At 27.6% G+C, this 13343-nt stretch overlaps 1 protein-coding gene across 1 annotated transcript in view; it reads right to left on the reverse strand.

Annotated features, from left to right (window-relative positions):
- Positions 1-12973, reverse strand: part of LOC142324038 (zinc finger protein basonuclin-2-like) — a 410165-nt gene extending 397192 nt beyond the window's left edge. Inside the window, exon 1 of the mRNA XM_075364637.1 lies at positions 12450-12973. Coding sequence (XP_075220752.1) covers positions 12450-12495 — 46 coding nt within the window. The 5' untranslated portion in view covers positions 12496-12973. The remainder of the gene's footprint in view (positions 1-12449) is intronic.
- Positions 12974-13343: the final 370 nt, after the last annotated feature.

A 13343-nucleotide genomic window follows, 5' to 3' on the forward strand; every position in this document is an offset into this window, starting at 1 on the left:
ACCAAAACATACATTCGTTCAGTAACAGTTTTAAATTTTGCAGAAGTCTATCTCTTCTACATTTTCTGGCGGCTAGAGGTCGCGACTGGGTGTTATGTACATTCTTACTGATATCTTGATGTTTTAGTATCCAAAACAATAGTTTTCGATAGAAATAATGTTAGTGAAACATCAAGGATGCCAATACTTCATGAAACGCGTGATGAATCCTGCCGACGCACCCAAAAAAAAACAAGATTAACACGGTCTTTCTAATCCCTGACGACCTTGGCTTGATCTGTTAAATCCCTTTATTCTTTCCTATTTTCCTCATGAAGTTGCTTACCCATATCCTTACCTTTTCTCATGAAGTTGTTACTAAGATGAATAGCAAGGTCTGTAATCTGGTTGCACTTTTCCTGCTCATGAGTTACTTCGATAAGAGGTTTATAATGATACATCGGTTTATCTGAAAGGACAGTACGGTAATAATAATTCTTATAGGGATCGATTTCGAGCACAGCCAGAGAAATACACCTAAAATATGCATATATTCTTCAAGGACCCAAACCCAGAAGTATTCGCTAATAAAATAAATTAGCCGCGTTGTATAACCTTTTTCAAACCTTTTTTCAAAACGTGACAACTGCAAAACACGTGCTCCATGGATTCGTCAGTTCGTTCATATAGTCGGGAAAGACCTGAGGTAACGGTAGAGTCCTTTATTATATGCTTCATGTATTCGATATGGTATATAAAAAACAAAGCACTCAGTTTCAGAAAACAGCTGGCCATTCTCCAGCCAATGAAGCGGCATTGTTACTCGCTTATCCATGAGACACGGAATGAATCTACAGCAGAAATAATAAAAATTATTATTTTTACTACTCATCAAACAAAATCTTCAGAACTTTGCAACGTCGGATCCCTGCAACTAAAAAAAAAAAAATCGATCCTCAAAAAATAAATACATAAAATAAGGTTAACTTATAAGTTAGGATTTTATTTTGAAAAAAATAATTTCTTAATGAAATAGAATAATTTGGTTGTAGATATTAAGTCTGAATTTTAAAATCCAGTTTGAAATTTGATATTAGATTAAGTTAATCCGTTATTCATACAGTTAAGGGCATAATGAAAACAAAAGTAGTCGTAAACATACTGTAAAGAGACTCTTCTACACGTTAATTTATATACACGTTAAAATGATAAGATTTTTTTGGCAGTTACGTTAGTTATAAAACAAAAAAAAATTTATTAATTAGTGATAAATATCACTGAAACTTCGACGAAAAGTTTTAGTCTTTTGAGTGTGATTTATTATATATAATTAATATCAACGAACATTTACACCCATTTTTTTTTGTATAACTATACAAATTGTTTATTTAAACGAATGATACATTTAAATTTATTTACGGTTTCTTTTTTTTTGGAAACATTCTCTGACTGGATAAGTCAGATGTTTATTGATAGTCTCTTTTTACTTATTAAATATATCATTATGTTTAAATATAAATGAAGGAGTTTTTTATTTTGGAAAAACAACCGATGTCAAAAATTTTTTTTTAGTCACTTTTAAACAAAGTTTCAGGAAATACAAAGTAATTTTATATCGATTGGTTTACCTCAAAATCTTAAAAACCTGTATCTTTTGCGATTGCACTACTGTATTCATTTTACTCGCTGCAATTCAGTATTTCCAACCGACAAAGTTGTAAACCTAAATGGGCTAAAATAACTGATTTTTTATATTGAGTTGGTGTTTCATATCAACTTTACTTATTCTGATGTTGAGTGCAACTATTTGTTCATAATACTGATAAAATTATGTAATAAAACAAAAGATGTGTTGAACGTAATATGTAATTAATTTTTTTTTATATTACTTTATGTGCAAAAACAAGTAGGATCAGACTAAAGACTTAAATTTCAGGAGTAAACAAAATTTTGTTTAAACATTTTTTTTTTTATTGCCATGCTGTAGTAAAATATACTGGAAGTGTCATTACATTGTAAGATTTTTAATAATATTTTTACATTTAAATGTTTTCCCCTACTGAATGAAGATAATAATTATAATTAATGCATTGTTTCCCGCAGAATGGGGTGTAATAACTTGTTGCTTTAGACTATTTGTCCTGGTGTTTGATACGACTATGACGCCTGTACAACATGTGAAGTAGAAGCGGAACTAATAAGCATTCCTTTCTTTAAGAGTAGTGATGATCACTATGCGTCGAATAACAGAGTGAATGTATCATTTAATTTAAATTAACATCTTCATATCGGTGAAAATTAAAGTGAAGTCGAGTAAAATAGAGAGCTTTTACTTATTAAATGACAAATATTTACTTAAAGACTGCACAGTGTTCTTTTTTCAGTGTAATAACATCCAGAGTCGTCCCTAGGGGTTGAGGCGCCTGGGTAAAAGAAAGCTGAGGCGCCCCCTCCACTGTCAAATTGACCAAGTATGTAAATATTGAAATTTGGGTGCTAAAGGGAATATAATTGAGGATAAATTGAAAGTGAGAAAAGAGAAACACATTTTGTAAACGTATAGCCGACGGTGAATATAAATGTTATACGATTTACCTGTTTAAGCACTAACCTTTGAAAGAACGTTTTAATAAAAACTTTTACAAATAATTCACATTTTAATTGCAGAACTAACACATTTTTTTTAGTCTATATGCAGTAGGTAGAGTTTCGTGTTTTACGGTTTCAAAATTTAAGTGATACCATCTCGTGCCGAGATGGTATCACCCCCCCCCCCCCCGACGCGACGTCCGGGTCAGCTTGACCCCCCTAGAGATGGCACTGATAACTGGTCATATGACAAGTGTAAACCAAGATACTAATTTTGAATTACAACTGCATTCTCTAGAAAAGAGAAATTCTCTTTTCTTTATATTTTCAAATATTGGTTTGTACTATTTCAATAAAAGTTTTATAAGTTAATTATTCTGTATAAATATATATGCCGCACTAACAGTACTCAAAAAGAGAAACATTAATTGATTATTTTCTGATAAATTTCATTACTGATGATTTAAAGATTCTCTCCTATACTCATTACGCCTAAATACTTAAACCAGCCAATTTTTAATATTAAAGGATTATAGGATTAACATAGAAAAAAAAGTTTGAAGCTAGTTAAATATGATTAATTGAAAAAATAGGGATCACCTTGATACAATCTGCGATATCCATTGCTTCTAAAAAAAATTAGGAAGCATCCCTTAGCACGTTTTTTTTCTTAATTGTAAAAAGATAAATAAACAGTTATGAAACGTAAGTCGTCTTTAAAATATTTAGTAGGAAACTTTATATCCATAACTTGCGCATTTTATAAAATATTAAACTTTTCAAAAATCATTACCTGTACACAGTTTAAAGGAAACTTTTATAAAACTTTACCTTTGTCTGAGCTAACTGTGATTCTATATTAGGTTAAGAGATTGTTGCTAGGAGCGGTGAGAATTGTGATTCCGTTGGATGAGGCGGTTGTGCTAAAATCGGGTTTTGAATGATCTTTGTTAATTTGAAGGTTGTTTTTTTTTGCTTTGTTTTAGTATTATCTATTCACGGATATATTTGTATAAAATCAAGAACAAAATCACAATATGTTTGCTTTGGTTTAGTAATTCACATTAAATAGCAAAGAAAAATAGGTAAGACGATATTATTATTAATAAACGAGAACGATAAAAAATCCCACTTAATAATAAAGACGTTACTTAGGAAAATAATGCTGCTTTTAAAATAAAAAAAACATTATTTCTTTTATTTACTCTAAAGAGTATTTATCATTTATTATATCCATAATTCATAATGTATACATGTATTCACTGATGGTTAATTACACGACAAATGCATTTTGTCAGCATAAGTGTAATACGGTGTCCTCACAAAAAGTTTTTTCTTAGAGTAAAATAAAAAGTAATAAATAGCTAATTAATACGGTTATTTAGAAAATAAATTTTCGGTTAATATATTTAATGTTTTCAAAAACTAAGAAATGTCAATCGGACGAGTTTCATGTAAAGTAAATAGTTTCATGAATATTAATATAAAAGTTTATTCGTCGTAAAATCGTGGTGTGCGACTTTTAAAAACAAGCGAGCTGATCCTGTCATAAATAACCAGTATTAAACGAATACTACTATTCACCTGAATCGTTCTTTAATGAGCTCTATAATTAATTACTTTATAGTACTAAAACACGTTCTTAACAACAATCGATAATTAATTCCTTATTAAAATGTTTTAAGTATAACTTATCGAGTATTACTTCATTGTCAGTGATATAACGGCATGAAAATAAACGATTAATTATTATCTATAGTTATTAATTTGTAATTTGATTTTTATCAAAGTTTAGCATTCCTGTTTTCAAACAACCGTAGTACTTGATCGGTCGTTATAAGAATTTAATAAATCATGTTATCTTATAAATATGACATCAACAAAAAAAAAAGAAAAGACACGGATTATTTTGCGCTCACTTATTAGGGCATTCGTGTTATCTGAAATTACTAGTTTATTTAAATGGTATTTAAAATACCATTTAAATTAAACCTAGAATGTTGTGAAGTGTGCTTTCTATCAAAATAAAATGGTATAAATTAAACATATATGAATTTCAAAAGGTAAAATTATAATCGAGTTCCTCTTCAATACTCTTCTCTCAAACATTTATTCAAAAGCAAGAACGGTAAATAAGTTTATAAAAATATTTTTAAAAAAAATTATAAGTTTATCCCTTTAGCATATTTCGAAATAATTTATTTTTATTAAAGTCTTGCATATGATTTAATGTAATCCTAATGCCATTTTGGTGTAATATCTGAAAATATGGAAGAAAATTAATCAAAATGTCAATTAATGAATGACATCATTACTTAAAAAAAAAAAATTAATAATAATAAATATATAAATAATAACGTATAAAAAAGTTAAATAAAGTACATAAATTAATGTTATTTCTTTTTTTTTAAGATTTGTTTTATTTCAGAATAGTGAATATAAAATGTTTTATTGCATTTTTTAAACGGGTCCTGAGATTGTATGGAATAAAAACTATCTAAATAATAAATATCTATCAAATTGGAATGAAGTGTTTATAAAACACTGTATATATATATATATATATATATAGTTTTTTGTTTGTATGCATTGGTATCAATTTCTGAAAGTATTTTGGTTGGGACCAACCGTTAAACCTTCTTCAGTGTCACAAAATAGAATAAATTTAATCTATTTGGTAATTCTAAAAAAAAAAAATAATAATAATAACAGCGTGAGGTGTAATTATTATAAATCCCACATCCATTAATGTATAGGTAGAGAAATTTCAATTAGAAAAATCGTTTCTATTGGTGTATAGATTAATCAAATTTAACTTTTAAAAACCTTTAAAAAATGTAAACCTGACAACGCTAATTATAAATAATAAATTAACCGATTAATAAATTAATAGGTAACTTATTAAGCTCTATCGGTAGCTTTGCTGGCCCGGCAACCGGCTGTTGTTAATCTATTAATGTTTTCACCTACGCCAGAAAGATTTTTTAATACTAAGCCTACATCCAAAAAAACTAACGCTTTTATTTTAAAAATAATAATCATAACTGACATAAATGAGGTACATAAAATACCAGTTCAGAGGTTATTTTATTATAAGCTTTAACATTTTTTCCCAGTATGGTTTTTTCTTTAAAATCAGTTTGTCACTCTGTGTTACCCGAATATTGCTTACGATGCGATTAAATTATAAAAAATAGCATCGCGGGTTAGATTATCGTTGTAATGTAACCAAAAAATGTTCTTTATTGCTATCAACAAATCCACAGGGTATTATATCTACGTTGCTGATGACAAATTAATCATCGGTACACTATAAGCACAGGATTCAATAACGTAGATCGGATTGTAATCTAATATACGGGGAACTATGTGTACAGAATGAGAAACTAATCGTAATTAATGTTTTATCAGTTACATGCCACAACAATGACGCTTATGAGCAATCAACGACGCACAAGTCACTCGTCAAAATCCTATCATCCTTTCAAGATTATCGACCGTCTCGTGCAGGAATAGTCTTGGGAAAACGAGAGCGAATGAAGAGTTAAGTGCTTTCTTACTATTTTATGTAGACATCACCGAAATGCAGTGACATTCTATATTATAAATATTTCTGTAACTGTTCAAAAAATCATGTTTTATTACATCTGATAACTTTAGCGAATTACTAGTCGTTTTAAAACAAACTAGCAAAGAAATAAGACCTTAATGAACACTAACAATTTATAATAGAAAAGAAGATAATCTCAGAAAAAAGAATGCAAAAAGGGAATTTTTATTATTTTAATTTGAACATCGTTTGTATACTTTGGGAGCCGTTTCTCATTTTGTTAAATTACAAGTAATAAATTTACGTCAAATGAATTCTATACATATAGAACATATTTTTTTTATTATTATGTAAATACATGTTTGACTTACCTGGATGTAATTAGCTCTTGTTTTATTGAAGACTAAAATTACGCTATTGTAATTAATTGGTTTGTTTATTGTACTTTACAATTATTTGTAGCATCCAAACTCCGTGTCAATTCGTGGAGATTCCGAGAAACTCCGTGGAGACTCGAAGAAACAAACAATTGAACGAAATTTAATTTTATAAATGCCATTTATTTAAAGTCAGTTTGGATTGGTATGCGATGGGAGGAGGTAAAACATTTCAAAAAGTAAAATAAAGACGATAAATAGTTTACAAAATTTAAAGAAATTAAGCTTCTACGTTTCCAATCAACATTTAAGGAACAGATAATACTACGCATAAAAAATATACAGTTTTTACGGTATAAAAACTAAGAAGTCACTATATTTGTAATTTCAATAAAATAATTAGCTCTTTTCAGCTCTTACGTAAGTTAAGGTTAGAGGCTAACTGCCTATCGACATAAATGTTTAAATCATAATTAATTATTATTTAATATTTAAAATAAAAACGTATGTTAAAACTTTAAAAGGTGAATTATTTACTCGGCAAGAATGTGAAAATAAATGAATTTTCATTCGAATTAATTATTTGTATTAGACGCTATAAATTAGGTAATAAAAAAGAGTTCGTTTCGTAAACGAAACTTATATTATTTTTGTTGGAATATTTTTGCTTCCGGGCGTTGATATTCTAAGACTGTCTTAAACCAGTTTTGGGCCGTATTCAAGGAAAAAATTTGCTATTGTTGGTCTCTGTATATCCCAAAAATTAAAAAAAACGTTTATGCCGTCAAAGGAGATTATCGTCCGAAAATCGATCTACGATAATAAAACTAAATATAATTGTACAAATTTTATCAGTTATTTTATAAATAATTAAATATTTTTTATTTTTTTTATGTTCGATTGCGATAGGATTATTTCTTACAAGTTTCCCGAACCGAACCCGGAATTTCGGTATAGAGGGAAATATGCTACTCCTATGTCTGTAAGGTATTCGCTTATAAAAATGTTATTAAATTTTATTGTTATTTGTTAAGCGTAAACTATCTTGAGATTTTTTTTCACTAGTATTATCTATTAAAACCGGTCTATAACCGTAAACAATAATTAGTCGAGTAATTTTCAAAAAAACTATTTCATTAGAGAGATGAGAATAAAGCAAATTGAGAGATATAAAAGATACATGCTAAACCTAATGAGGAAGTTAAACCTGCGATTTTCAGTACTTTAAAACGAACAGTTTTAAATTAAAGAATTTAACGATGCTGTATTACTTAAAGCAAATATAAACTCCTTAAAGTTAAAAAAAAGATAGAAATCATTTCAGTTATACATAATTAATAACCTTATTCGTTACAAAATTACCGATTTATACCATCATTCCGATGATTTTTTTTTGTTTCGCAATAAGATAAACTTTAAAAAGTCGTATAGAAAAACTTAATCAGACTTAAAAAAATTTTAGTTACCAAAAATGTTAATAAATAACCATTTTTAAGTTATTTATATTTCGATTTCAAGAATTCGTTACCAAATTAAAATGACTACCAAAAAATGTTAACCCTTAAAATTGATTCCGACTTTTATTTTAAAGATGAACCAAAATAAATCTTTTATTAGATATTAAGTGTGGTATTTCTAAAGTCCTTTTTTTAAATATTGTTTAGTTTATAAATTATGTTGCTCATATAAAAAAGCAATTCACAAGAAAAACAAATGCGACAAATTAAAATTTCAACAAAAATAAGAAAAGCAATACACAAAAACGACTTAGAAACTGTTTCTGAGCATGAGCTGAAGCTCTATTATGGAATGCGGAAATATATATTAATCATTATTTCTAAGTTTCCCAACAAATATCTCTAAATTTTTGTACGAAAATATTTGGTATGTCCCAATGACGTCAGCTTTTAATCGTCATTAATGTATAAAGTTCAACATATTAAACAATGATGATGAAGAACAAAAATGAAAAATATTTGTAAACACTGTATTACAAGAATTAAATTTTTAGTTACAAAATCTAACGGTCATGTTATCAAAGAATCTCTCCCTCTACAAAACAGAGAATTAATCTACGAAAGTGTCTGTCTATGTGGTAAAGAGTATGAACGTAAATAAAACATACATTCCGGTCGAATTAAATCCTCTTCCAACTTTTTTTTAAGACGATTAACACTGTGATTATATCTATTGAACAAGCCTGGAATAATAAAGAAAAACTAATTCGGTTAAATTAATGAAAAAAAAAGTTATTAAATTTATAATAAAATTAATGTGACCTACATAATATTAGCTTGTTCTGATTCCATTTTAAAATATTAACAAATAAGAATCGAATAATTTCTTAATAATTCTATCTAATACAGACGAACAATGCGCGTGAAGCAAAAATATAATCTTGAAAATTAAATTTTTCAGCAGTCGAAAGTTCATAAATGAAAACTGGAATGCGATGCTCCAAATTTTAAATCAAAACTATCACATGCGTTTATAAAAATCATGGCCCAGAATTTTTTTTAACAAAAATTCTGGAAACCTCGGACTAACAAGTAATGAATTAGCATTTTGTGTTATTTCTTACGTTCAAATTATTCGGTAGAAAACAAAAGAAATTAACAACAAATGTCTAAAAAAAATTCATTAGGGTAATCTGAAAACTCACACCAAATTATCAATATGTGTCTCTTATAGGTTTTTATGAAAAACTTTACATTTAATTTAATTTTTTTTTATTACATTCTTTAATTAATACCTTAATTATTATTTAATATGGCAAGTATTATACATTAACAACAATTAAAACTTTTAAGTATCGGCTATATTGTTGTCTAAATAAGACGATTTACGATTATGTGGTTCACTGGACACACAATATCAAGGTTATACAAACAATAAAAATTTATATTTCGATACATGTTATGTAAGATATAACTAATTCCCTAGACCTGTCGTGCACAGCATAGTTTCATACTTTTCAATTGTAGTTTACGATGATAAAATTAATTTTCTTAATAACAACCGCTATTAAGATTAAATGTTCGCAAATAAATTAATATCCATAAAAATTTTATTTTAAGTGAAATAAATTTAAGATTTATTTAAAACAAGAGCTGATCGATTGTTTTAAACAATTATTGTTAAAAACAAGAGCTGATCGAACTCAAAAAATTTGGGAAAAGTATACACAAACCCTCAATTTAGAAGTAAATAACAAATAATTTGTTAAAAATAAATTTTAAATTTTAGACTATATAAACAGGATATTAAGAATACCTCGCCGAACAAAGTACTGACAAAAACAAGCACCCGTTTAATCATGTGAAAGATTATACTTTCATAATAATTTTTTGTGCGTTTTTTGGGGCTATTTTAAATAATGAAAAATCGATTTAATATTAAGGTCTACCTCGGAAACATTATTGATATAAAACGTATTATAAAATATAATTATCTGCCAAAAACGTCGATTTTTTTTAATCTACAATAGTAGAATTTAAAACTTTTCAGAAACTTTAATTGAAATTTTTATGAAGAAAAAAATCAAATATAAGATAAATAATAAAAAAAATCTACAAAAACATTAATCACTGTTCAAGAGTAGGCGCACATTTTTAGTATGTGATCAATAAAAATTTTTTTAAATTAATTTTAACATAATGCATTCAACTTTTATATTTTTTATTAAAATAGATTTAAATTTTTATAGAAGAGGTTTTCCACCGATTAAATTTCATAAAAAAAGATAATTCAACTTGGGATATTCAATAAATAGATAAAAACCATTTTTATTTTTTTATTTTAAATAACCCTGTAAATTTGTGTACTGTATTATATAAAATTAGATTAAGTCGATGAAATTATAAGTACATCCGTTCATAGATAATTAAGAAAACTATCAAAATAAATAGAGATAAACGAGTCATAACTTAATAATAGTTTTGTAATAACAACTGAACACTGACATTTTAGAAAAACCGGTAAGTTTGGTTGATTAATACAATTACAGAGTCCTGGTATTTAATTTGTAATTAGAAATGCTGATGAACCAAATATTATAAAAATTCTTTACAACATTATTAAAACGATTAAAACTTTTTCGCCAAAGCCGATTTAAAAAGCTCACAGATTGTAATTTTTTAAGTATTCTATAGTTATAAAAGACTTAATTGATGATTTGTAGGTTAGGGCTACATTGATGTTAAACTAATGTTTTATTTATCAACAATCATAATTTTTTCAAACAAATATTACATTAAAAGGCTAATTTTCTTTATTTTTTAAACAACAAAAAATCTTATATAGAAAAAACTACATTACAATGAGATAGGCCTATAAAACCACGCATTGGTATACATGTTATAAATTATATTGTAATACAGTCAAGCGAGGCTGTAACATAATACCCATCAGAATGGATGCGCAAGATCAAAAAATAATTTATAACAGTTAACATTAACAAATTGTTTCAACTATTAATTTTTTTAAATTTTTGTTAATTTTTATTAATTTTTGTTTAGCGTAAACAGAATGTTTTGTTTAAAGCAACGTTCAACGGCCTATTTTCTTCTATTCAAAAATCAAGGATTCTTCTTAACTGAACTAACAAATTTATGCGTACTTATTACCATATTCGTAAATTTTTAATGATTTTACGAAACATAACATACATAGCTATTTATTTTTTGAAAGCTTAATAGTTAATACTTTTTTAAAGTTTAAAAAATAAATACTTTTACATCTACAGCATAATTATATAACCTAATTACAATATTAATATATTTTCATTACTTATTTTTTTTAAATACAGCCAACGCAATACACGATACAAGAAAATTAATAAATTCAGGAAGATAACAAATCATTAGTTAAAATTATCTGAACTTCTTTTTAAAATGAGGATAATAATACAAAAAGTGTCATAAAATTACGTAGACTTAAAATTAAAAAAAAACCATAAAAAGCTTTTTCTAATGAGGTCTTTTACCGTGGACCAAGATTTCCATATACTTCACACTGATTAACGTGTTGATTTTATTTTTCTATTTAGCGGTAAACGTTTTGATAAGATCTACTGGGAGCAACCGAGTTATCATGAGGTATACGCCTACACTTCAGACTTTTAAGTCCCAAACCCGTAGAAAATATTAAACGAAAAAAAGAGTGGAGAAATGTTTTTATAATTCAAGTTTTGTTTTAGGTAACATAAAAATGTATTTTCTGCATGATTTTCTTATATCTTCTGTATTATACATTTTAAAGCTTTTCCATTTTGTCGAAATTCCGTATTAAAAGTTTTATTGAAAAAAAGGAGAAGCCTTCGCGTGAATTGTATTTAAACGATTAAATGGTTTATTCGGTAGGTCTAGGCTGTGTAATTATTTATTATATAGGAATAGCTTAATTAATCAATCGGTATCAAAGTATGTGACAGGCTACATTTTATGTACGAGACAATTCAACCACAAAAAAGGGATGTTGATTTAAAGTTAAATAATGATTCGGGTGATTACATTTGATAAAAAATTATCACATAATTGTTGGTTTACGACCCGTAATAGATTAAAAAAATATTCTGAAACATTTTACTCGGCTATAAGGTTAGTTTTTGTTTTTTATTTTTTAGCCTAGACCAATAAAATACGATCAGATACTTTTTACAGAAACATACTGTTCCTTAACATACCAAATGAAAGCTAAATGTGCCCTAAAAAAACAATTTCAGGTAGGCTATTTAAAGAAATAGACTCGTATTATATCTCAATATAATAATTTTTAACGTAATAACCGAGTATTTAACTACTGCTAAATTACTCGGAAAACGTTTTATGATTATTAATAAAAAAAAGAAATGATTTTTTTTTATTTCCTTATTAAAATAAAAATAAAAAAAATACTGTCATCTAGCAATATTACAATAAAAAAATAAACATTTAAACATATTTAACAGAACTTACCTATGCCCATTTCATAGTAGGAGAAGTTTTGTTTCTTCACTACCATTCAAAAGTGAAAATATGCCTTTAATATGCTGGCACTTTAAATAATTGTTTATATCAACAGTGAATGTTATTTTAAAGGTTACATTTAATCCGCAACCGAATATAAATTCTTTACGCGCATAATCATTTGTAAAAGAACACACATACACAACTTATAAAAAATTGCAAAATACAAATTTTAATGTTTTTCTTCCACTGATACACTCACTTTTAAAAAATTCCACCGATTCTTCGTGTCAAACGCACTTGTTGCTTTAAAACGTGTTCTGAAATTTTATTTTTTAAAGAGTTTCGATAATTATAGAAATAAAGTTTTTTTAATACTAATTAAATTTACTATTTTAGATTTATGAGATATTAGAATTTACAAAAAAAAAGTTACCGCTAGGTAAGTTTTGTTTATAAACATTTATTTTCTGCCGCCGGCTACGAACGCAGTCTAGCGGAGACACGTCACACAAACGACCAACCTGGATGCCGTCCTCGCCTCGACTGTCGCCCGTTTTGACAAAACAACAATTTCTACCCCTCCACTGACAATTTCCCCCACTACTTGTGGATGTCACCAAACAGCCAACGGCAGTCGGGGGCGGAGTGTCTCTTCGTACACAGTTTGTCCCCGCTGCATCCCACTACGGGCCGGTCTGCCGATTTGGAATTCGTCACAGTAAAAACCACGTGTCTCCAATCCGAATGCGTCATGTGACCGCCGGCTTTGCACAAGAGGACAGAAATATCAGGTGGATCTAGAAAACATTTTGTTGACATCCTTAGATCTCTTAAAGCGGAGTAATAGTTTATTATCTTAGTTTTCGTTACCGGACAAAGCCCATGAGAAACGTACAAAAT

The sequence above is a fragment of the Lycorma delicatula genome, chromosome 1 (genome assembly GCF_047948215.1).
Source record: "Lycorma delicatula isolate Av1 chromosome 1, ASM4794821v1, whole genome shotgun sequence".
Classification (NCBI taxonomy): Eukaryota; Metazoa; Arthropoda; class Insecta; order Hemiptera; family Fulgoridae; genus Lycorma; species Lycorma delicatula.